Below are 27047 nucleotides of genomic sequence, written 5' to 3'. Positions count from 1 at the left end.
CCCACTCATGCTGGGGACGGCAGCCTCCTTCTCTCAAAGTCCACTGATAAACATGTCAATTTCATCTTAAAAACAGCCTCACAGAAACACGAATGATACGGTTTGACCCAAAGTCTGGGCATGTGGCTCTGTCAAGTGAAACGTGACATTAACCATCGTACCCAGGAAAGCAGTACAGAGCCGAGAGGTCCCGCTGTCCTGTCCCAACAACCCGGTCTTCCGCCATGGGCATCCACTCAGGCCACCGTCACTTACTGTGCCTGCCCTTTCCTCCCTCCTCTCTTTCTCTCTGCACAGACCCCAGTGCCCCTTACTCCCTCAGTCCTGAGGGCATCTGCCCTGTCCTGCAAGCCCACCTGGCATGCATGTCACCCAGCAGCGCAATTCAAAGTCCTCACCACATTCCTGTTGTCTTAAATGCATCCCTTCCAACTTGCCCAATGAGATCGATGTAGCCCACAATGACCACAAACTTTACATCACGGGTGGAAACTGTCCACATCCAATCCAGGAGACTTCACCACCCGAACATGGCACAGGACCCAGACCTCCCTTTAACAAGACGTGGCGTTTCAGTACGTCACGCCTTCTCTTCGCTGTCCCCTCGCCCAGTTGTTCACCAACAGTGGTACGACTTTCAGAGTCAGTTCGTTCTCTGCAGTAGTGTGTGTCTCTGGCCTCATCCTAACCTCGCTCTCATCCACCCTGCAGAAGGAGGGCTTCTCCGCCTCAGGTTGGGGCCTATGGACTACGTCCACGCGTGAGCTATCTGCAAGGGCTGTGGCTTTGCTTCCCTGCCATCTTTGACTCTTGGTGAATTCTAATCATTTCTCCACAGACGTCTTTGAACAGCTCATTAACAGGCTGACGTGGATGACCCTATCGGATGCCCGCCAACCCTTCGGCTGCCCTCCTGTGTTGGAGAAGACTGCCCTGCCTCAGTGAATGCCCTTGCCTTCTTCAGACTTCTGGCCGGTTTGCTCAACGGGGACACAGAGAGGAGCGTGGAAGAGCAGGACAGGTGGCAGTTGTGCTCCGAGCTGCGTGCTGGCATCCCCACAGGAGGGCACAGCTCCTCCGCACGCTGCCTTCCCACCTGCAGGGCAGCCCTCTGCTCTCACTCTGTGTCGGGGACGGGAGCAGCCCTCTTGCCAGCTCTGCAGTAGGAACCCCTCCCGTTATGTATTCCTGTAGGCTCCTGCCTTTGTCGACAGTCCTCCTGGCGCAAGCCATTTGAGGTATCCACTGCCCTCCAGAGAGAGAGCGGTGCTAACTGCCATGTATGAGTGAGGATGGTGTTCCGTTGCCGGTGCTCGTGAACTTCATGACCCTTCATTCAGGGGCAGGACATAGTCCTGCGTGCTTAAGCATTCTTGGATTACGCTTGGCCGGTGTGGCTCAGTGAGTGGGTGAGCATCGACCGTGCACCAAGAGGTCGCTGGTTCGGTTCTCAGTCAGGGCACAGGCCCAGGTTGTGGGCCCGATCCCCAGTGGGGGGCATGCAGGAGGCAGCCAATCGATGTTCTCTCTCATCCATGTTTCTCTCTCTCTCTCCCTCTTCCTTCTCTCTCTAAAATCAATAAAGAAAAATAAATTAAAATAAAGAAAAAACCAAAACAAAACACCACACGCTAGGAAAAGCAAGGGAGGCCCCTCCCTGCAGGTTCCAGAGAGAGCTGGCCCTGGAGGCGCCTGGCTTCTGGCTTCCATTTCCAGAGCTGCGAACAGCGTGCTTCTGTCTTTAGTTTGCTCGTTTGTTTTCATGCTGCTCACTTTGTGGAATTTTACTGCGCATGCCTAGACAATTGTGCCGACACAATTCTGTAGTAACAAAAATTAGCAGCTCACACAGGGCCTGGGATGTGCACGTTTACAGCGAGCTGAAGTAAACCATAAATCATTTAGACGTGAAAATTAGGTCAAATGTATATTCCTGCAGAAAGTTCTTTTTTTAATTTTTTTTTCTTTATTGATTTTAGAGAGAGGAAAGGAGAGGGAGAGAGAGATAGAAACATCGATGAGAGAGAACATAGATTGGCCACCTCCTGCATGTCCCCACTGGGGATCGGGCCCACAACCTGGGCACGAGCCCTGACCGGGAATGGAACCAGCGACCTCTTGGTGCAGGGTCGACGTTCAACCACTGAGTCACACTGGCCAAGCTGCAGAAAATTCTTTATCTTCCTCATCTATAGCTTCAGTCAATCTTACAGCCAAACACGGGGCCCCCCCTACCTCCCACCCATTCGTCCTGGGGGGAAGTGACGTAGTCTTGAGCGGGGCACATTGTCAACATTTGTGGAGGCCTAGATCCAGTCCACTTGATCAATAAGCCTAACCAGCCCTTCAGGTTGCTCCCTAAACCAACCCCTTTCTGCATGCACAGGTCCTGTTGGCTCAGACCCACAGAGACAGCTGCTTGAGCTTCCGGGGTCTCCTCTCCCTGGGATCCTCCATGGTTGAGAGGTGCACAGACGGTCATCCCCAGGGAGGGCACGAAGCCACTGGGCCTACACAGGCAGAGATGCTTTTGGAATTCAAATGAACTGTCTTCCACAACTGAAGCCATCCCTTTCATCTCCATGACGTCAAATATTTGCAGACTTCACAGGAGACACTTCCCCTTTCCTGTGGAACCTCCCAGGACCGCCCAGGGACCTGAATCAGGATGGCCTGAGGGACCGCCTGGCCCAGGTGCTATTTTCGAGACCTGCAGAGGGGCCAGGGGCACCCAGACCACCAGGGTGTTCACACTCCCTGCGGCATTGCCACCGACCGGGCAGAAGACTGCCTGTTGGGGCTTCCGCAGAGCAGGGTGGCCACAGACCGGATCTCCCTGCTCCTCCTACCCCGTCTGTTCCGGGTCCATCTCCTTTGACCCTTCTCCCCCTCTCTTCCCTGAACCCCCGTGTCACTCTTTTGCTGGTGTTTCATGTTACTCCCATGTAAGACCTTCTAACATTTTACAGATGGAAAAAGAAGGACTCAAATGCCGTTCTATTTCTGTGCTAGAACAGTTCTCAGTTAACCATGAGGACTAAGCAATGCAGCCTACAAGAGGCTTGTTGTAGAAAACAAAACAAAACACAAAAAACAAAACAAACAAACAAAAAAACTGTGTATTTTCAACTGCATGTGACCAAAAACATGTTTAAAGAAACTCCCGATCGGACATGATGACGCCTGGTGTTTCTGGGACGGGACTCAGAACCTGATTCCTTCAGGTCACATCAGCAAGACCATGACTTTACACGCGAGCAGACATCCCCGTGAGCCATTCCTGGGCTGAACGACACCGTGACCCCGGAGAAGTCTTCCCAACGACACGGGGAGACTCCATGGGAATGAGCCCAGTGCATCCACCACAGCCTCTGTGTCACTGAAGTTATATTAATTTGGAGAGTTTAAACATGTATGCTATATTTATGTACATATTTTAATTTGTAAGTAGGTTATAATGATATGAGGACAAGTCTATGTAATCTATTAAATTCATAATTGTAAAATAAATATTTAAAAAATATACTCATAGGCCCAGCTAATGTGGCTCAGCAGTTGAGCGTTGACCCTGCACCGGGAGGTCGCCAGTTGGATTCCCAGTCAGGGCACATGCCCAGGTTGTGGCCCAATCCCCAGTGAAGGAGGTGTAGGAGGCAGCCAATTGATGTTCTCTCTCATCGATGTTTCTATCTCTCTCCCTCTCCCTTCCTCTCTCTAAAATCAATGAAAAAAAAATACACTCATACAAAAAACACACATCTACATTCATAGAAAAAAGTCACAAGAAAATCCTAGCAATAAAATAGCAATGCCAATCTCTGGACTGTGGTCTATAGGTGACTTTAACATTTTCTTCAATTTAAAAAAAATATTATAACTAATATTGATTTATTTTATAATGAGTTAAAGCACTGTTTAAAGCAAAGTGTAAGTGATACAAAGTATCCAATTAATGTTGAGTGATACAGACTATTACTGAGCCAGAGCTTGTTTTTGTTCCAGAGTCTTGATTATCAGTTCCAGATTTACTACCTCGAGCAAGTCATGATATCCTCATACTCTCTTTTCTTCCATGTAAGATAGAGATAAACACATCACCTCAAATTTCTGTTGTGAGAATTTAAATAAATAGTATTTGTAAACTTTCAGCTCAGTACTGGAGTTGGTGGGTACCGATCAGTCATCAGTGGGCACTGACACCTTTGCTCATTTTGCACCCAAATCACTTCCTTGTTTTTTGGCACAGTGTGGACCTGGGACAAGGACATCAGATTCCTTGGAGTGTTCAGTAACAGTGCATTTACTGGACTAGAACTTTGGGGGCTGGGACATCTATATTTTTAGCAAGAGCCCCCAGAGATCTATATGTTAATTACATTTTTAAATAGCCAGGGTCTGCAGAGAACCCTACCTAGTATTGACCAGGTGGTTGAACACTGTAGGTTGCCACAACCATAAAAAGAAAACGCCACCACGAGTCCTAATTTATGTTATAACACTGTGGAGAAGCAGCATCTACGCATTTTGCAGAGGAAGGATTATGGAAATGCAATGAAATGGCATTCAATTCCATGTAACCAGCATTTTCTGCAGGAAAAAAAAACAACACAAAAAAAAACATTGCCCTTTGTATTCAGATGTGTAAATTGCTCAGTGTCCGCAATCACCATTTTTGCAAAGGTTTGCTTGCATTTCTGCCTGTGCGATTGCATGGCATTGTCCCAACCCCACTGCTTCCTGAGCAACAGTGACCATGTCTGGTTCTGGTTTTCCTGCACATTCCCAGTGCCCAGGACAGTGTCGGCTACGAACGAAGCTCTGCACAGAAGGCTGCCTTGCTGCAGAGAAACCGGGGCCAGAAAACTCAGTGAGCCTCCACAGCGCCCTGCTTTCTCGTTTCACTGTGTGATCCTGCTGGCCTCTCCAACAGTGAGTGACTGAATCTACAAACTTGGATGTGGCCCAGCCGGTGTGGTTCAGTGGTTGAGCATCAACCCCTGCTCTGAGAGTTTGCCGGTTTGGTTCCCAGTCAGGGCACGTGCCCAGGTTGTGGGCCAAATCCCCAGTGGGGAGCATGCAGGAGGTGGCCAGTCGATGTTCTCTCTCATCGATGTTTCTGTCTCTCTCTCCCTCTCCCTTCCTCTCTCTCTGAAATCAATAAAGAGAAAACAAAAAATGTGGGTGTGCCAACTGATGACACTCACCATGCAGAGTGCGCTCATGAGGCTAGATTTTTAGGACACTGTTATATCACATTTTAATTTTGTGGAATTATTCTTTAAAATAAATGAGTGACCATGAGCTGTCTCTAAACACATGTAATGATGGACTCTGACTAGGTCCTCCTGCCCTTTAGAATGAAGTAGCATGATAAATAAAATTGCCAGAACACAACGAAAAGAGATTGCATTCCTTTTTGTTAGGTGTCTGCTGGATAAGCAGTCTGACTGGTTGCTGCCACCCCCGAGTGTGTCTGTGTCTCAGCTCCAGGTCACAGGGACTCCCTGGCCCATGTCACTGAGGCACAGGGGATACGCTGGCAGAAGGCGGGTTCACAGTCCTCAGGGCCAGACATGAATCAAGCTTTCCTGCCACCTGAGCCAAGGTTTCCTGTTCGTTTTGAGGTGTGATTATTGTTTGATTGGTTGTTTTCATTTGCTTTCTGGTTTTGAGTTCTAAGAGAGAAAATATTGTGACAAGTTCTACAGAAAATGCCTGGTAACTCGTTCTTGGTGTCGGTGGAATATGAAGACTGCTAACAAGTATTCTTCTCTCATGAAAACAACACAGCTGCTAATTCTATTATTTACTAAGATAACATTTCCCCCGAACTTGACCTCGTATTTGCAAGTTTCCCTTACCGTGGATTTCTCTTTGCCGTGTACCATCACATAGACAGACAGAGCGTGAGTGGGAACCCGGCACCCTCACCTGTGACGTTGCAGTACACCCGGAGAGGTCCCAGCGGCCCGCTGCCATCCGGGTCGATGTAGAAGAACCCAGCCGTGTGCCCTCGGTGCCGGTACACCTCGCAGGATCGCTCGTAGAGGGCTGAGGAGACACAAGGCAGCAGGGAGAAATGTTCATGGCCCTGCAGACTCCTTGCAGGAACCAGTGACTTCTACTTCTATTGCTTCTCAGTGCTGACTTCCTTCCCTTCTCCTATACCTCAACTTCCCCCCAAGTCTAACCATACCAGCATCCCGATAATCGATGGGGTCCCATCCTCCATTCACCACGAGTCATTCTAACCAGCTCAGCAGTCCCGCCTTCCAAAGGCCCCCCCTCACCTCTGCCACACCCCTCTCTGTGCTGACATGCACGTCCCCCTGGGTGCCCGGTCGCCCTGCACTGCCCGGCCTCCCCGTGGTTACAGAATTATGGGAGTGGCCATGTGCTCGGGATGCTGTCCTCCCGCATCCAGCAGGATGCCCCATTCACAGCAGGTGGTCATTAGTGAATGAAAAACTGAATGAACATATACAGTCATGACTTTCTACTAATACAACAGAATGGCACTATCGTATTTTTATATATCCCAAGCTCAGCATGGTAACTAATACATAGGAGGTGCCCAATCAAGTTTATTTTGACCTAACAAGCATTTACTGAGGCCTTACATCATGTCAACAGTGTGGTTTGCCACTGGACGACAGAGCACAAAGGAGGACACCAAGGTCTTTCTGTGTTCAGACAGGGGCAGACACAGGTGCCCCGAGATGGGGTGCCTTGACCAATCCACAGATACGAGAAATATAAACTCTCATTCCATCAGCGCGAGTAAGTCCAGAGGGGTGTAAAGGAGGCATCTGCTTTCATGCATAAGAGTGACGTTGCCTGAAGCTGCAGACAACAGGATGACTCAGAGCAGCAGGTGCACATCCCCTGGGGTCATCTCCCACACTCTGAAGGCCTCAGCAGCTCCCAATCGCTTTAAAGACACAGCACTGATGCATCCCCATCCCCGGCATGTCCTTGGGACGAGAATGTCCCTCCCAAGAAAACAAAGCTGCCATTTATCATGGTCAAGTATGAGAGGTGCCTCAAATAATTCATCACCAGTAAAGTTCTAAATCATGAGAGGGCTTGAGTTTTTATAAATTGAATGAACTCAAGGTTATCCTTGTATGCACGGATATAGTTCCACCCTACACACTGACCATGTACATAGTTTATTTCTCTTTGCTCAATTCCAATAACACGTTTGGTTGAATGCCATCCATACAAAAGTCACCTCGCCAGCAACTCCCACAGTCCCACTATAACAAGCATAGTGGTTAAGAACATGAGCCCTGGAGTCCAGTCAGTGGTTTTGCCTCACAAGGCCACTTCTCACACCTGTGGCAGCCTGGGTAAGCCAATGCACCTGTGGTAGGCACAGCTAAGCCGACGCGTTCTGTCCTCACCTCCTGGCACCATAATTGGCTTATGAATGCATGCCCTGCCCTGGAGTGGGGGCTGGACTCGTAAACGTGTTTCTAACAGAATATAACAAAAGTGATAAATATAATTTCCAAAATTTGATTATAAAAAGAGAATGGCTCTGCCTGGCTGGTGTGGCTCAGTGGATTGAGCGTCGTCCCATGCACTGAGGGGTCCCAGTTCTATTCCTGGTCAGGGCACATGCCCAGGATGTGGGCTCAATCTCCATCAGGGGGCATGCAGGAGGCAGCTGATCAATGTTTCTATCTCTCTCTTCCTCTCTTTCTAAGAAAATCAATAAAAACATATTTTTAAAAAAGAGAGAGAAAGAGTGACCCCCACCTTGGGAACTCCTGGTTCACTGACTCTTGGGGAAGCCAGTCGCAGCCCTGGGGAAAGGCCCCCAAGGGAGCGTGGGCGCTCATGAGACTGGTTATGGGAGTGAGCTCTGAAGCCGCGCTCCACATTTAAGTACTGAGTGGTCACAACTCTCGCTGCCACCTAACTGCAGCCCGAGGAGACCCAGCCAGAAGCACTCAGTGTGAGTTGCTCAAGGACCAGCAAAACTACATGCAATCCTGTCTGTTCCCGATGCTGCCTTGTGCTGTGGCTCACGCACAGCAACAGAGAGCTGATGGGCTCTCCCGGCCACTGACGTTCTCCCGTGGACATAGATGAGCCATCCCTGTCTCCTGCAGGTGCTCTGACGTTCTCCTGTGGACATAGTTGGGCCATCCCTGTCTCCTGCAGGTGCTCTGACGTTCTCTCGTGGACATAGTTGGGCCATCCCTGTCTCCTGCAGGTGCACTGACATTCTCCCGTGGACATAGTTGGGCCATCCCTGTCTCCTGCAGGTGCTCTGACGTTCTCCCGTGGACATAGGCGGGCCATCCCTGTCTCCTGCAGGTGCACTGACATTCTCCCGTGGACATAGGCGGGCCATCCCTGTCTCCTGCAGGTGCACTGACGTTCTCCCGTGGACATAGTTGGGCCATCCCTGTCTCCTGCAGGTGCACTGACGTTCTCCCGTGGACATAGGCGGGCCATCCCTGTCTCCTGCAGGTGCACTGACGTTCTCCCGTGGACATAGGCGGGCCATCCCTGTCTCCTGCAGGTGCACTGACATTCTCCCGTGGACATAGGCGGGCCATCCCTGTCTCCTGCAGGTGCACTGACGTTCTCCCGTGGACATAGGCGGGCCATCCCTGTCTCGTGCAGGTGCACTGACGTTCTCCCGTGGACATAGGCGGGCCATCCCTGTCTCCTGCAGGTGCACTGACGTTCTCCCGTGGACATAGGCGGGCCATCCCTGTCTCCTGCAGGTGCACTGACGTTCTCCCGTGGACATAGGCGGGCCATCCCTGTCTCGTGCAGGTGCACTGACGTTCTCCCGTGGACATAGGCGGGCCATCCCTGTCTCCTGCAGGTGCACTGACGTTCTCCCGTGGACATAGGCGGGCCATCCCTGTCTCGTGCAGGTGCACTGACGTTCTCCCGTGGACATAGGCGGGCCATCCCTGTCTCCTGCAGGTGCACTGACGTTCTCCCGTGGACATAGTTGGGCCATCCCTGTCTCCTGCAGGTGCACTGACGTTCTCCCGTGGACATAGGCGGGCCATCCCTGTCTCCTGCAGGTGCAGTGCAGACTCAGGGATGGCCGCACACAGCCTCAGCAGAGGGCTTGATGAACACGAGCTGTGACCACGACTGCTGTTGTTACTGTTCCATGAAATATTGCCTCTTTTTGTGTCAGGTTTTTGTTTACTTGATTTTTTTTAGTACTTTTTTTTTTTTAGTGATAACGAGGCTTGTGATTTTCACATCATGCATCACAAGGCTTGTTATGAAAAGTTAATAGGCCCTAACTCCCTTCTGTGCAGATATTGGCTTTTCATTCTTAGTTCATTTGGGTCATTTTCAGTTTTTGGCTATTTCAATTGTAACATTGTAAAAATCTGTAGTGTTTAATTTTCCTTCTGAATATTTAAAAAAAATAGCATGCAATGCTTAATTCATTGATGCACCATATCTCTAATATCTATGAAAATATTAATTATAATGTAGTTTCTTTGACATTTTCATCTCTTTAAATACACTGTTTCCTCCAACTGTGTGTGCGTATGCATGTGCCTGTGCGTGTGTGTGTGAGAGAGAGAGAGTCCATGTTAGTCTCTGTTCTGCAATGTCAGGTGATGTTTTGGACTTCCTCTCATATTTAACTGTGGTTTCGGAACTACTGGTCACTCTAAGCGAATGCGTGCAGTTTCATCTCCAAGGACTTGACTATAGTACAACCTGGCTGGACCCTTCTTGGGAAATCCCGTGTGAGTGCTCTCAGGTATTTTCTCTTGGTGGAGTCAGGCTCTGGAATGTAGAGGCACATTTCACATGAGATGTGGAAGGCGACACAGAACATTCATTGTGCGCTTGAGAAGTCTGTGCAGCACACGAGGTGCTGCCTTGGTTAAACATGTTGTCACTTAAGCTCAGACTTCAGTTACAATGGAGGTTGGCTACGCTGGCCGCTACTCCAGACCGACTGTCTCTCCCTTCAGCTTCTCTCCCCCAGCCAGGTCCCTGTTCAGATCTCTTAGGATCACCCCATCACTAGAGCCGAAGGTCTGGTTGTGCTTAAGACAAAAGGTGTTTCTCTGATTAGCGGCAGACTAAGCCATTTAAGAACAGTTATACAGCTCAGCCGGTGTGGCCCAGTGGTTGAGTGCCAACCCTGCACCATGAGGTCACTGCTTCTATTCCCGGTCAGGCCACATGCCCAGGCTGTGGGTCCGACTCCCAGTGGAGGGCATGCAGGAGGCGGCCAATCAGTGTTCTCTTTCTTCGATATATCTCTCTCTCCCTTCCTCTCTCGCTAAAAGTCAATAAGGACAAAAAAATTTTAAAATGTATATAATTTACTACTGTTTATGTGAAGCTTTAGAAGGAAGTGAGCATATGTTCAATGACCGAGGGTTCCAGGAAGTACAAGCGCCGCCTGTGTGCTGTGACCCCTCCTGTCTGGGGGCCTGGTGCACTGACCACAACAATGCGGACACCTCACTGAGCGCCTTCCCACTTTGCTGTGACTCTAGCCAAGGTGCTCAGAAAGCTAAACTGAGAAATACATGGTCTTTGATCTCAGGTAATTCATGGTCTTAAACTTCCCAACATTAACCCCAGTAAAAATAAAAAATAAAATAAAAAAAACATTAGGACTAATTCCTATGAAAGAAATTTAAAAAAATTATTTAAAAATCTCCCTTAGAACAAGGCATTAGAATTATATGGTTTCAGAGATATCTGTAACACTTTCAGCAACAATAACAAAGAATCACATGGTTTCTTTTACAGTATAGTTTACTATAATACTTCTTATACTTTCCACAGCACAGAGAAAACAAAAAGATACCTTTAAAATTGTTACACAGAGGTCGTGATTTAGTAAGCAGTTAGGCAGCAATGAGCAGAATAGGAACAATAGCCTAGGTATAGGGAAGGTCGCCCAGGGCAGAAAGCCCCAGGCACCTGGCAACGTTGGAAGGTGGGACCTCACCAGGGTGACCTTTCCTCCCCAGCATGTTGTCTGGTCCTGAGTGGAGACTCTCCCGGACCTGCCCTGCCTCGGCATGCTGCTAGCCACGTGCTGACATTAGAGGAGGGACAGGGGCTGGGCAGTGACCTATGTGGCTCCCGTAGAAGCCCTCGCATGGCACTTCCCTTGAGCAGTGAGCCCTCGACACCGTGAGATTCTGACCCATCTCAGTAACGCGGGAAGCGGAGCTCCAGGTCTCTTGACCACAGAGACAGGGTTCTGGTCAAACTAGAGATGACATCTAGGCCTCAGCTGTGTTTTAGCTCCAGGCTCAGAGCAGTAGAAAGATCAGATGGAGTAAGGCCATGGCTGACCTCAGGACCAGAGGCCTTGATCAGTGCCCCTACCCTAGCACAGAACAAACACTAGACAGCAAGACCCTGAAGAGGATCCCCGTGGAAAGCTCATGGATATTCTATCGGGACCCTCCCCTGAAAAACCCTGCCTTTAGAAAAACCAGATGACACCCTTCAAGACAAAATCCTATTCACTGTTCTCCTCTGTCTGTCTGTCTCTCTCTCTCTGGATCAAGCCTACTTCTTTCTCCCTATGTTTCCCCCAGATGTGTTTTCTTGATTTGTCTTTTTCCTAAGCCCAGCGGGTTCTGTGACTTTCTGAGTAAACCTAGACTTTTATTTGATTTCTTGGTTCTGAATTCTTTGCTCTGCCAAACTCAAGGACTGAGGTCTCACATCCTGGTACCGTCCTTTGTCAACAGAAAGCATAAAGGTGATCCCCAAGTCTAACAAAGATCACACCCGAAAGGACACTTCAGGTTCATTTATGAGTAATACTAAAAACTTACACAAAGTTTCAGCAAACAGAACCCAATAAGGTATTTTAAAAATACATAATGGCCCAAATGGCGTGGGTCAGTGGTTGAACATTGACCCACGTACCAAGAGGTTGCTGCCTCGATTCCCCGTCAGGGCACATGCCCAGGCTGTGGGCCTGATCCCCAGTGGGGGGCGTGCAGGAGGCGGCCAATCAATGTTCTCTCTCATCGATGTTTCTATCTCTCTCTCTCTCTCTCCTTCCTCTCTCTCTAAAACCAATAAAGAAAAAAATGAAAAAAATAAAATAAAAAGACATGATGGCCAAGTGTGGGCTTAATCCAAAAATGCAAGAATGGTTTAATGTTAGAAAATTACTAATATTTATATACACATATTATATGTGCATATATATAAACATATATATACACACACATATATATATATACACAAATATGCACATATGCATGCACAAATGCCCCTAATATATATTTTAGAGACAAAAAGAAAAATTAAATGATCATCTCTACTCATTTAAAAAGAGAAAATAACTCTTATAACGTTTTAAGTTGCCACTGGAGACCACTATAGGACAACCACCAAGTTTCCTGTGGGAAGAAAGGGGAGCATGAAGGAAAAATGGAAGAAACTTCACCAGCGGCCAGATTTGCCTTCATTACAACAGTAGCCGCTAGAGCTGCAGAGGAAGGTCTGATGTCACGGCACACGCGCGGATCCTGCTCATCAATGGAAAGGACTCTGATGAACACATTAAGCTCTTCAGAATCAATTTTTAAATTAATATGAGCAGATATAAAATGTAGCTGGACAGAACAGTTAAATCAGTGTTTCCATATTTAAGGAAAATAGTCTGAAGCTGTTTCTGGCAGCTAATTTATTGCCTAAGGTCCAATTCGAAATGTCCCCATGAAGCCCATTCTCATTAAAGATAATGGTAGTATTCAGACAGCAAAATAGTTTTATTTAGACCTCACCTTTTCAAGCACCAAGGTCAGAGCTACCATTTTTCTGCCCACCAGTTATATTCCTATTATAAAACTATAGGAATGGACATAAAACTCACATGACAAGTACATAGTATTTTCAAAGCTTTAAAAATGTTTTGGTCCTATTTCCCTCCTTGATCCTTGTGTCCCCAGATATCTAATATGTACCACATGACTGTGTATTTAGTTACAAATCTATATACATATTCCTTAAAGTTTTTTTAATTGATTTTAGAGAGAGAGGAAGAGAGAGGGAGAGAGAGATAGAAACATTGATGAGAGAGAACACTGACTGGCTGCCTCTTGCTGTCCCCCACTGGGGATCAGGCTCACAACCTGGGCATGTGCCCTGACCGGGAATTGAACTGGTGACCTTTTGGTGCATGGGTCAATGCTGCACCACTGAGCCACTCCGGCCAGGCACACATATGCATTTAGTTACAGATCTACGTGGGCCCACAGACATTAATAAGGACAAATTAATCCTATTAAATAAATGTATGCAAAGCATGTTGTATTTAACAGTGATTTATTTAATTAAATTGATCAAACTGCTTGTTCAATAGGTTTGTAGGACTTGGCCCTGACCTAGTTTCACTGAAGAAAAGAAAAGAAAAAAAAAAAATGTTAAAAATGGATGGGATTTTTGAAATTAGTTCAAAAAATGTGTCAGGGGATTACATTAGAAAATAGACCTTCTGCTGCCCCAGTGTGCACATGGTTGGTACAGGCTGAAAATAGACATTGATTCTGTAACATTTTCATCACTTAAAAGGAGGTTAGTGGAGATGGAGCATGTTGGCGGTTGGTCAAGGTTAAGGCTGAGGTGAGGGGCGTGGGTGTCACGGGACAGCGTGGGAAGTAGTTGTGATCTTGACCAAAGTGCTGATTCCACAAAACTCTGAATGTGATCAAGTTAAACAGAACCACACAGGCACACCACACACAGGCACAGACACACGCGCACATGCACACCACACACACGTGCACACATGCACACCACACGCACATGCACTCCACACACATGCACACACATGTGTGCACATGCACACCACACACACGTGCACACATGCACACCACACGCACATGCACACCACACACATGCACACACATGCACACTAGTGCATGTCAAAATGGAGCACTCTAAATAAGCTTTCTATATCCTACCAGTGTCATTTTGCTGGTTTGGAGGACATCACACAGTCATACGAGATGTCAGCATTGGGGAAACTGGGTGAAGGGTAAAAAGTACCTTTGGGTATTTTTTTTTTAATTTACAGTGAATTATTTAAAAATAAAAGATTTTTAATAAGAGAAATATGAGCCAACAATCCTGCTCCTAGATATCTAGTCTATAAAAATAACGTCATATGACCACATCAAATTCCACACATGGATGTTCATAGGGGCATGACGCGTAATCACCACAAAATGGAAACAACCAAATGCCTGTAGCCGAGGAGCCAATAAACAAATGTGATCTTTCACACAGGGAAGTAGTATTAGTCCATGGAGGGAATGAAGTGCTGATACATGCTACAACATGCATGAAGCGTGTACCTTGCAACATTATGTGAGGGGAAGGCAGCCAGTCGCAGAAGCTCACATACTGCATGATTCCATGTAGGTGGAATGTCCACGTTAAACCAGTCTATGCAGACAGGAAGTGTACTAGTGGCTGCCAGGTGCTGGGGGCAGGGATCGAGGGGTTGGGCATCAAGAATGAGGAATTAATTTAAAAAAAAAAAAAAGGAATGAGGAATTACCGCTAATGTGTATGAGGTTGTTTTCTTGGGTGTTGAAATCAGGTAGCAATGATGATTGTACAACTCTATGAATATACTAAAAAATGAACTTATATACTTAAAATGGGTGAAATGTATGATGTAAAATTATGTTTCCATAAACCTGAGCAACATTGAGGGGCACCAGGTCATGAGATATGTGCCAGAAAGTGCTCTAGTGTCTCCCAGGACATAGTGCCCCAGAGCCTGGGGGTCCTGTCCATTGGCCACAGTGTTCAAATCTAGCAACTGGCCTGTCAGACCGCTGGTGAGTTTCAAAAGCCAAAGAAGTATGCCCATGTCCATCTTCATCTCCACTCAAAACTACACCAATCTTTCATTTTCCCCTTTAGAAACTACAATAAGAAATTGAAATAAAGATACAATGAAGCAACAGTTGCTAAAAACGCATTGAAAATCTTGTATCTAATATGCCTGTTATATACCACAGGCCATCTTTATCTTCTGTGATCCAGTAAATGAATTTATAAAACATACAGTAATTATCCTTAATAATGTGTTGTATTTAATATAGAAATAGGCACACACACTTAATCTAACCCTTCCGTGTAATCCACATGTGAATTACGTCTAGCTCACCGGTGCACGGAATCTGGAGGCATCATGTAGCATGACCTCAGAGCACACCCAGAGCTTCTGCAGGAGCGAGTCCCAAGCAGCGTTCTCCTGTGTGACCCTGAGATCAGCGGCATCGCTCTGAGCTCACCAGAGGAGCAGAGTGTGGAGCTCCATCCTGGGCCTCTGCACAGGAGGTTGTAGTAACCGTGTTTTAACATCTCTGGGTGATTCTTCTACAAGGTAAAACCTAAGAAGGCTTATTCTAAATAAACATTGAAATCCATACTTATTAAATACATATAGCATGAGGGTTTTTTTTTTTTTTTTTACAATTTTGTCCCCTTTGTGGAAAACTCAAGTTTCTAGTAAGAATTGACAGACCCAGTGAAGATAATTTCAGCTTTTGCCCAGAATGCTATGTTTCTGTGTGTTTTCTCTCCCTTTCATTTTGCCTCATGATACTATACTTCTTTGGAAGGTAAAATGCATCCCATATCTGTGAAAATCAGGAGCAATCACTAACTCCCTAATTAGATGACCTTCCTTGTTGCTCTAGAAATTCTTTGGAAGCTGATAGCTCTGAATCCAAACACCAATGATGATTTACAAATACTTTGGCAAGTTGCTTACCTCCTTGAGTTTTATTTCCCTTGAACATATTTTGTAAGAATTAGATTAGGTAAAGTATCAAAATGGGCCGCCACAATGTTGCACCCACAGTAGACATTCAATAAACGGGAACTATGTGATTGTTACCATTTATAAACATACTAAAACAAACAAGAATTGAGTACATTTACATGATTCTTCAGGGAATTTATCAAATATGTTCCATATCCCAACCATGGGTTGGGTGTAGAGTCAGGTGCTGGGGATACATAGACAAATAAGAGATTTCCTTGACTCTCAAATGTTAAGTCAGGTATGGGAGCAGGTTATGCTATAGTCTTCATTAACATGATAATGTTTTTTAAAATTGCATCTTAAATATTTCTGTAATTTCAGGTGCTGGTCTGGTTCTCAGTAGGTGTTGAATAAATGACTGATGGTGAGTGTAGAAATATCTGAATGAACAGGTGCCTGAGGGATCTACGGCAGCCACGGGTGTCTAAGGAACATGGCCTTCTGGGAGACTAGAGGGACTGGGGCAGAAGACAAGTGAAGAGACCATTGCACTCCCAGCCCCAAGCAAGGCTGACGGGCTCAGCAAGGCAGAGGCAAGGCAGGTCTTTTTGAAAGACGTCAAGCACAGCACAGGGACAGGTCCATATGTGTTCGAATTTGAAGACAACAATTATGTAGCTGATTTACCACTCCATCTATCTGAGCATCGGACTTGATGAGATGAATTAGACATTAATTAAAGAGAAATGGGCAGAAATATTATTTTCTGATGGAGAGAATACTTGTTTACAAGTTGACATAATGCAATGTGAAGATTTAAGCCTTAATGGTATCTGTCATTGTAATCCAAAATACATTTCCAGTTACATGAAGATGCAGGAGACCACACAAAAGAAAGCATATGATGGGGGTGGGGGGTGTCACCAGCACTCAGAGGTGTCACTCGGTGACCTTGGCTTTAGTATTGAAGTTGCTGTCTGGTGAGTGGGGCTTCCAAGTGGGTATCCCCAACCTCTCTACTCCAAGCATTAACCAGTACGAGGAGCCTGCCACACCCTGTTGTCACAGCCGAGTCCAGGGCACTGGCCTAATCCGCCTGCTCCTGGCTGAGGCCACGCATCGGGCAGTCCATTCCCAGGCAGGTGGAGAGGGTCCCTGCTGGTTTCTAGGAGGTCAGCCTGGACTTCCCAACCCAAAGGCAAGTTCCTGGAGAGCAGATCTCACTGGGCGCAGTGAAAGGGAGAGGTTCCTAATCCGAGAAGTTTTGCATTCAGATGCTAGCTTTGCTGCTTATGTGTTTAGAAAGGCAGCCTCATTACTTGTTTATGGTTCTGTTTCCTTTAACATAACAGGGTGTTGCTAACAGACCTTCAGAAGGCTTGTAATAACGTTCCAGGCAAGCACACAGTCAGTGCTCAGAAGTAGTCAGCCCCAGTCCAGCCAGTGTGGCTCAGAGGTTGAGTGTCAACCCATGGACCAAGAGGTACCAGTTCGATTCCCGGTCAGGGCACATGCCCAGGTTGTGGGCCTGATCCCCAGTGGGGGGCATGCAGGAGGCGGCCAATTGATGTTCTCTCTCACCAATATTTCTATCTCTCTCCCTCTCCCTTTCTCTCTAAAATCAATAAAGAAAAAAAAAAGCCAGCCCCCACTTCTCTTCTGACTCCAGTTCCCCAGGACGGGGTGCCCACCTGCATGCCCCGGAGTCCACGGAGGACACTGCAGCGCCCAGCAGACAGCAGCCCTCCTCAGACTCAGCTGCGTCACAGCCTTGCCCCCACACTCTGGCTGGGTGAGCAGCTCCCGGGCTGGTGAGTGTCCTTTGCACCCAGTGGCTATGATTCTCACACAACGCCTGCTGCGCAATCACTACCCTGATAACTACAGTAATTACACGGAGTCTGATGGGCAGTAAGAAAAAGTGTTCTCTAACACTATAGAGAGGAAATGGACATGTCACCATTGATACTGATGAGCAAATGTACAAAGTCAAGTTTACAGTTGACGAGAAGAACAGCTGGGCCTGCTAATGGCATGCGTTCGATGCAGGTGAGCTGGGCCCGCGCAGCTGAATAGACGTGTCCTAGGCTGGCGGCCCCTGCAGCCTTCCCAGCACAGGTGGCAGCACGGCTCAGGGGCGGACGTAGGGCATCGTGGCGAGTGTGGGCGAGCAGTGGGCAGCACTGCTCCAGGAGTGGGGGCGGGGCCTGGGCCCCACTCGTGTGTGACCCTGAGAAGCTTTGTGTCTATAACTCTCACATACTTCTCCTCTACCAACAATCAGAGTTATTCAAGGTCCTAGAAGGAGTGGAAACTGACCGAGTGGCCTGAGTCTCTGTGTGACCCCATGGATCATCCACACCACAGTGTAGTGTCAGCCAAAGGGGACTTTTACTTTCCTATGTCACGGAGTTGCCTTGAGCAGCCTGCCTTCCCCTTGCCCCTAGACTAGCTCAGACCCTGGGAGCTTTCGGAGGGCCAGGCTTGGGGGCAAGCATTTCTGCTCAGGGTCATGCAAATGCTTTCTTAGAGTGTGACCCTTGCCCAAAGCCAGCCCAGCTGGGGAGGGGCCTGGGAATCCGACTGGTCCTTTGCTCTAACCTTCTCTCCTCTAACTGCTGAACAAAAGACACTCATAGTGTATTATACTGTGGTTATAGGTTTCCAAAACTGGTCTCAAAGTGAAAGAGAAACAAAAACATCCTAGGGAAGGTACCTTGCAGGCATCCTTGGGAACAATTACACATGTCCGCAATTCCCATCACTGTTAGCCAGTCCGGAATCCTCTCCGGACGCCAGGCTGGTGAGATAAACTGTTTTGCATTTGCACACCGTGAAGAGTGTGTCTTACTGTATGAATTGGTGAATGACTACTCTTAAGCTGTAAGAAGGAAACCTTACAGTGAAAAATGTATATCCTTTAGTATGTGCAACCCACATAATACTTGACACCAAAATAAACCAAAAGGCCCCATGTAGCTCTTCCTGAGAGGACATTTAACTCTGTTACCCAGGACGACTCATGCATGCCATGCCCATTTCATCTGGATTATGCTCAAAGTGTTGTAATTTTCCCACGAGATTACGCTCACCATTTTTCTCATCATCTCGGGGTCACAGAATACTGACTGATGAAGCTACGCGCCACCAAGAAGAAACCAGACACAGAGCTTGGGCTGCAGACAATGTGTCGTAAAACCTCGGAAGCTGCAGCTTCTGCACCAGCAAAGCCCTGGAAGGAAACCCGGCAATGTGTTCACGTGGTTATGCAGTTTTGTAAACGTGTGTGAGCCTGTTTCCGTCAGAGGAGCAGCCCTGGGGACAGGCATGGACCGTCCGGTGGCCTGCTGCAGGGATCTGCGGGAGCCGGCGAGGCAGCCCCTGAAGGCCAGCGTCTGCCTGGGATGCTGGAGCCGCAGTCCAGTCCAGAAGGGTAGATGGGTGTGAGGCGCAGGAGAAAGAGCGAGCAAACCCTTGCGCGTGCCCAGAGCCCGGGTGGACCGACTGAAAGCTGTGACATTTCCTAGGTGCCCACGGCCGGTGCCAGCCTGTAGCCCAACCCTGCCGCCCCGAGCGCCAACCACAGCCTGCTGCTGCATGCCCTCACCTTTCAAACCTCCCACAAGGGCTTTCTCATGGTTTCCTCTGAGCAGAAATAGCTGCAAAGAGACTCTGGGGCGATGCCCGTTAGCCAGATGAAGCTGACATGTAATGCAACGACCAGTTTTGTAAAAGATGTTTAATGACAACAGGTTAAAAATAAAATATTTAACTGCAACTGCTCCATAGCATTGTCTCTCTCTCCTACCCTCTTCACCCTCACACCCCTCATGCCAGGGAGCCGTGGCCAAGCTCTGGGGCTCTGGGACCCAGTAAAGGGACAGGTGTGCCTGATGGTATTCAGTTTAGATCGGGGAGGGCACGCAGCCACAGGGTGGGCAGCCGCACTCAGTGGTCAGGTCTCCCTATTGCAGCCAGAGGGAGGGTGCCACCTGCAGCCTCAGCACCAGACGTGTGCACAACGAGGTCTGACGTGTGCACAGCGAGGTCTGATGTGTGCACAGCCACACGCTCTCTCTGGGGACTTCTTCTAAATCTCACATGTAATTTATGAATTTGACAGGACTTCCCAATTTCGACCATGTTCCTAAAAGTTTCTATGGCATGGGGTATTATTTAATGTGTAGAGAATTTCAGATGTACAAAATGTGTTTAATAACACCAACCTGTATACTTTATTTAATTTTTTTTCTTTATTAATTTTTAGAGAGAGAGGAAGGGGGAGGGAGAGAGAGATAGAAACATCCATGAGAGAGAACATCGACTGGCTGCCTCCTGCATGCCCCCACCATGGGGATCGGGCCCACAACCTGGGCATGTGACCTGACCAGGAATAGAACTGGTGACCTCTCGGTGCAGGGTCGATGCTCCACCACTGAGCCACACTGGCCAAACACCGACCTGTGTACTTTAAAATGGCTAAGGCGGCAAACCTGACAGTATGTGTGTTTTACCTTAGGAAGAATGGGGGAAACAAGACAGGTTTAAATGCTGCCTCAGAAACACCTGGAGATATTCCTAAAAATAAATATATCTGGTGCTACAAATACCTAAAAAATGTTCACATTTAAAATTCATTATATTAAGGTTTGTTTATTAGGTAACTAGGTAAAAATAAAACATGCATTTTATTTTTTTTTAATTCTATCATCATACTGTTTTACATTAAAGTAAAAAAGCAGTGGGTATTTTGAAAGTTTATAGGACATTACCAAAAATAAAATGTGAAGCTGTAAAAATTGTTTTCTAAATAATATATATATACACACATACATATATATATTTTATATAGACACAAACACACACACATATACATGTATGTATAGGTATATACAGTAAAACTATTATCATTTAGATAGAGTAAAACTGAATTGTCATTTATTCTCTGTAAAGAAAATGTAAAACATCATGTAAGAAGGCAGTTAAATAAAACATACTGTAGAGATATAAGGAAATAAAAGTCCTATAAAAGTGTGTCAGAAAGTTGATAAAAACTATCCTTTTTAAAATTTGAAACTGTGCATGATCCTTGTCAATTTTTTAAAAGTTGCAAAGTGCAGCGATTTATTTTCTCATTCTAAAAGCAATTTAGAGAAAAGAAATCTCAAATGGGATCTCCAGCATCCCACAGCTCCCAGACCCTTGGCAGCTGCCATCGGACCCAGCCCAGAGCCCGGGCTCAGCAGGCGTCCCCAGCCTGCTGCCTGCCCGGTCACCACGAAGCTGGCAGCCTGTCTTAGCAGAGACGTGTCTGAGTTCTTCTCTCGGGCAGGCAGGAGCCTTGGAATCTTGACGTGGGCTCTGTCTGATGCCCAGAGATCTTCATTCTGCTCTGAGCTCACGCTAAATAGCACAGTGTGTGCAGCAATGTCTCAGAAAATTGAAAAGCAGTTAGATCGCTGGAGCCAGACAGGGAGAAGCTACCAATCATACTGCAGCATGAGAACAATACCTACCTCATGGACTTGTTTTGAAGACTCAATGGGATATTACAGAAGTATATGCAAACTGTCTGATGTATTATAGATGCCTGATAAATGTTAACTTTATCTACAGTAGAGACAAGCCAAGAGGGAGAAAACGGAAATTGAATGAACAGAAGCCGTAAACTGGAATATTAGAAATACCCTTAGAGAATTCATCAAGCTTGCAAAACCCAGTCTGAGATGGTTGTCAGGGGCACGCAGACGTGACTGGAGGGGCGACAGGACGGTCACTGGGGCAGTGACTGAGCGGGCGCATGGCCGTGGCCTTCCTGCAGACCAGCCTGCACAGAGCCTGATGCTAAAACCCAGGTGGGGACTCTGTGCAAGGCTTCTAGAGAAAGAAGATGCAGTTCCTGGTCAGACAGTGAGGGACAGAAGGGAAGAAGGAAGAGGGACAGCTTTGGCAGCTAACAGGAGAACCCCCAGGAGAAATACTCTTTGCTGGTTAAGGGGAGCATGCAGCTTCCCTGAAAGGTGGTCCTGGAGCCTGATCTCATCCTTCACTGAATCTATTTTCATGTTGTTTTTTTTCTTTATTGATCCCAGAGATAGGAAGGGAGAGGGAGAGAGACATAGAAACACAGATGAGAGAGGACATCAATTGGCTGCCTCTTGCATGCCCCCCACTGGGGATCAGGCCCACAACCTGAGCATGTGCCCTGACCAGGAATCGAACTGGCAACCTCTTGGTACATGGTCTTCACTCAGCCACTGAGCCACACCCGCCGGGCTATTTTCATGTTTTATGAAAATACATATTACACTGGCTTGAGTCTTCACTTATCCTGTCGTGCCCTCTGACTTGTTAAGTTAAAGCTCCTGATGGGGAACTGTTATGAATGGATGGCTTGACCAGCCTCTTCGGTCCAACACTGGTTCCCGGAGCACCCAGTCAGGCTAGCAGCAGCCACTGCGCGTGGGCCTGTGTGGCTGATCACTGTGGCAGGTGCTGTCTGCTCCCTGACCACGTGCCTGCTCCCTGACCACGTGCCTGCTCCCTGACCACGTGCCTGCTCCCTGACCACGTGCCTGCACACCAGCAGATGACAGGCAGCCACGAGTCTTCTGACCCAAAGTAAAGAAGCTCCTTCTGGATTACACAAAACTCCTCAAAGGTGAAAATGTCATCAGAGGTACACGGAAACCTCCAATTACAGTGTTTCCAGTTCATTCACGTTTTAATCTTACAAGGTTCATTTTAAGGCAGATGTACAGCAGAGAGATGTTGCCATCTGTTTTACAAAGCAATTAAAAAGCTCCTCTAAATCCCAGGCCTGTGCCTCTGTTTGTGAGAGAGTCAAGTTTAAGAACGCACCTCGTCTGGCCTCGAGAGCAGTCCCCTGTGGCACCGTCTACCTGCAAGGTGGCTGTCCCCGGGGGAGGTTCTGCTGCATGCTCAAGGGACACCCACTGTAAGCACCTCTCACAGACTGCTCCTGGCCTGGCTGGGCCAGCGCACAGGACCTCACAGTTGTCCCCATACGCTTGCATCGCAGGCTCAGCTCACCTCCCGCACCTGCTAGGGTTTGGGTTGGAGAGATTGTCTCTTCACTGATCACTACCTGTGAGCGTCCCCTTTCTGTTCGGCTTCAGCTTTCTGAAAACCTAAGTCTGAAGTTACCCAATCTTGGCACAAACTCTCAAACCCTTTTTTTCTTTAATTCACTGCTGCCTGAACTTTGCCTAAACTTTACCAATATTTCACAGAGTCCTTAATGAGATCGTTTTATGTTGTCATGCTAGAAAATTGAAAATGGGAGAGCTTTGATTTTTTGGAGAAATCGCATGGGGGAGTCTGCACTCACTTCCATTTCCCTCCCTCTGATTGGAGGGCTGGACTTTTAAGCAGGAAGAATGAGGAGAGCAGAGGCACCCACCACCGAGATCGCATTTCAACCTTCACGTCCTCCTCTTTCAATTTATTCTTACCTAAACATGATTTTAATTTACAGCAGGAAACTTGAAGTGATCTCTCTTAATAAAGAAGTAAAAAGATCCATGTTATTCAGAGAAAAATTCTGAAGAATTAGAAAGTGCAAAAGAGAATATCTCAGCCCTAAACTACTTGTGATGTCCAGCCTGGTGCCCATGGTCTTCCCTGAGCAGACCGCCCGGGCAACCGGAGCTCCCTGTGGGCCCCCAAGGCATCACCTCCGTCTACATCCACAGTTCAGTCGGCGTCTCTAAGGAGCCTGCCCGGCCGGTGTGGCTCACTGGTTGAGCGTCGACCATACAGCAAGAGGCTGTCAGTTCGATTCCCGGCCAGGGCCCAGGCCCAGGTTGTGGGCCCAATCCCCAGTGGGGGGCGTGCAGCAGGTGGTCAGTCCATGTTCTCTCTCATCAATGTTTCTCTCTCCCCCTCTCCTTTCCACTCTCTCTAAAATCAATAGAGAAAAAAAATTTTTAAAAGGAGCCAGACATTCCTGCTGTCACCAATGACTCCAGCCCACGCCCTGCCCACTCGCACAGCCCCAGCTCCCTAAGCACTTGCTCCTCCGCACTCCTGCAGAAAAGGGCCCCGCCCGAGGGCGTCCCTGCTGTTCTGCTCACCAGAGTCTTCTCCGTCCCACTTACCGGACAGAGTCCAGTGCTACCCCTTACATCACTCCAGACGCACGGAGCTCTGTCCCCTAAACCTCTTTAAGGCTGAAGATGTGTGTGTGTGTATGTGTGTGTGTGCATCGTTTTATAATTATATACTTTTTACATTTACTTACTTTTGTTACAGATGTTTCTCCTTTTCACCCCACTGATTCCTCCCTTCCCCTCCCTCCCCACACTATCCCCAGCTTTGTTGTCCATGTCCATTGTTCATACATACATGCACATAAGTTCTGTGGTTTATCTCCCCCCCACACCCTCTTCTGGGGATTGTCAGTCTGTACCCCACTTCCACATCTCTGGGACTACCCCATTCCTCAGACTGGTATGTTCATTATATTCCACAAATAAGTGAGATCATGTGGTATTTGACTTTTTCTGCTTGGCTTGTTTCACTTAGGATAATACTTTCCAGGTCCCTCCATGTCGTCTCAAAGGATAAGAGATCTTTCTTTCTTACAGCTGCATAGTACTCCATTGTGTATATGTACCACAGCTTTTTTATCCATCCGTCTACTGATGGACACTTGGGCTGTTTCTAGATCTTAGCTATTGTAAATAGTGCTGCTATGAACATGGGGGTACATATATTCTTTCTGATTGGTGTTTCAGGCTTCTTAGGGTTTATTCCTAGAAGTGGGATCACTGGGTCAAATGGAAGTTTAATTTTTAATGTTTTGAGGAAACACCATATTGTTTTCCATAGTGGCTGCACCAGTCTGCATTCCCACCAGCAGTGTACTAGAGTCCCCTTTTCTCCACACCCTCGCCAACACTTGTTGTTGGATGATTTGTTGATGGTGGTCATTCTGACAGGTGAGAGGTGATATCTCATTGTTGTTTTAATTTGCATAAGGTAAGGTTAATTTCCAAAATATATATAGAGTGCTCATACAACTCAACAAAAGAAAGACAACCCAATTAAAAAATGAGCAGAAGAACTAAATAGACACCTCTCCAAACAGGACGTACAAACGGCCAAGAGACATATGAAGAAATGCTCACATCACTAATCATCAGAGAGTTATAATTATATACGTATATGTAAAAATAGCATATATAATATCTACGTGTATATGTATATATCCACACTATATTTCTCTTAACATAGATGTATAGACATAGATATCGGAATAGATAGAGACAGAGATCGAGAGAGATACAGAGATAGAGATGAAGGAGAGAGAGAGCTGCAGGCACAGCCTGGGTCATCCTCGTGTCCTGAGCGATGTGACTGAGGCTGTGAGGATTCAGAGTTCTGCTCTCCTGTGCTAAGCGCCATCCGGCCTTTAAACAATGTTAATCTACTTCCTCAAGAAATAATTATCAAGCTGGCAAAACCCAACCTTTGGACAGGACTCTCTTCAGCGAGCGTGTGGAAGCCGGCACGGTCAGGCATTGCTAGTGGCAGTGAAACCTGGCTCAGTGCCTGTGGAAGTCAGTTTGGGCCTACGTAGCAAAATAACGTAGATTGTTGACTCAGAAATCCCTTCCTGGGGATATGCACCGATTTACTTACAAGTGTGAGAAATAGCACAGAGTCAAGTTCATTGTGGTTTTATTTGTATGATATTAGAGAAAAATCTTTAAAAGCCTATCAATTTGCCTTACAAAGTAAATTATGGTTCACTCTACAACTGAATTCCAAGTGAATAGGAAAGAATGACAGAACCCTGCACGAGCTGATGTGAACAGATGAACTTTAAGATCATTATTTGAAAGAAGCAAAGTGCAAAGCAGTATATACAACATGAATTTGTATTTCTCGTATTTCTATAAGGAAACTCAGGTAGAAGATACAAATAACCCACCGTAGTCTGGGGAAAGATCTAGACAGATTGAAAATAAGGATGAGAATCAGAGCTTTTCTGCTTATCTTTTTATAGGGATTGATATGTGATTCCTTGAACAGCTTAGCTATTTAAAATTTAAATTAAAAAAATTCAGCATTGTTTGTATATATTTAAAAATCGCTTTCTGAAATCCATGGAGGAGCTCCCAGTTCAGACAAGATGGCTTACATTTGTTTCCCCAGATCTTCCTCGCCAGTCAGAATGATCGCCCTGCAACATAATGCCAGGAGCTGGGGGAGAGGAAGGTGACGACACCCCAGGACTGAGGAGATGGCACGGCGCTAGTCTTCTCCATCCCCACCCTGGCCCGAGAAGGGTTTCTAACTCCAAACTCGAATCCAGCAGCAGGAGGCGGCCAAGGGGGATCATCCTCTCCCAGTGCACAGCCCACTGAGTCAGAGGACCACCTCTAGCCACACCAGGTGAGCCTGGTAATTCCAGTAATGGGGATTCTTTGGAAACCCATCGCCAGCAAGTGCCAGGAGAAGGGTTCTCCTTCACCACCGGGCCGACACCGCCCCCATCAGAGACACTGGGGATGCGAGGTGGCACCTCTAGGACAGGTCCTGCCATGGAAGCCACCGGCCTGACCCAGGACGCCTGAGAAGCAGCTGCTCTGCGTACAAACATGACTGTGGTACATCCCGGGGAACATTACTGAGGGAATACAATGGCAGCAGTACTGATGAAAAAGTTACTTCACATAAACCTCCCTTTCCCTCCCACAGGTCCTCGCCTACCACTGGCCTTTTAATACCCCACCTTGAGCGAAGATTGAAGTACTGATGTCTATCTTAAACTGGGCCTTTTGAATTCCTGCACTGGGTTTATATTCTGGGATGTAAAGGGATCATAAGAACACCTATCATGCACAAGGAAGAAGAAAATCCTTGTCTTACCAAGACTGTAATGAAAGACAAGAGGAAGCAATCTTTTAAAATTCAATTTAAAGCAAAGGTTGGAGACAAGTGTAAAGTTGTGTTTCTACTTCATAAAATATCATATGTTCAGAATCTGTGTCACACCAGGGTGAGATGCTACATAAACCTAAAGGACATCAGATGTGCACAGGGGAGTTGCACCTGTTAGAAGTCTACCACACATGGCTAGAGGAGAAGGAGGCAGGTGCGCAGAGGACACACGGGCAGACTGTCATGATCCCTTTCACATGCAGCTTGGCTAAACTACAGTATCCAGTCATTCAGTCAAACACTCATCTAGGGGTTGCTGTAAATGTATTTTTTTTTCAATTTTTTTCTTTATTGATTT

At 47.0% G+C, this 27047-nt stretch overlaps 1 protein-coding gene across 2 annotated transcripts in view; it reads right to left on the bottom strand.

Annotated features, from left to right (window-relative positions):
- CNTNAP5 (contactin associated protein family member 5) overlaps positions 1 to 27047 on the bottom strand; it is an 883849-nt gene that overhangs the window by 322056 nt on the left and 534746 nt on the right. For both annotated transcript variants that reach the window (XM_036254192.1, XM_036254193.1), the window contains exon 12: positions 5932 to 6051. In XM_036254192.1, the coding sequence (XP_036110085.1) occupies positions 5932 to 6051 (120 nt within the window). The remainder of the gene's footprint in view (positions 1 to 5931; positions 6052 to 27047) is intronic.

Source organism: Molossus molossus, unplaced genomic scaffold (genome assembly GCF_014108415.1).
Source record: "Molossus molossus isolate mMolMol1 unplaced genomic scaffold, mMolMol1.p scaffold_m16_p_11, whole genome shotgun sequence".
NCBI classification, from domain to species: domain Eukaryota; kingdom Metazoa; phylum Chordata; class Mammalia; order Chiroptera; family Molossidae; genus Molossus; species Molossus molossus.
This window is presented reverse-complemented; position numbering and strand designations above follow the sequence as displayed.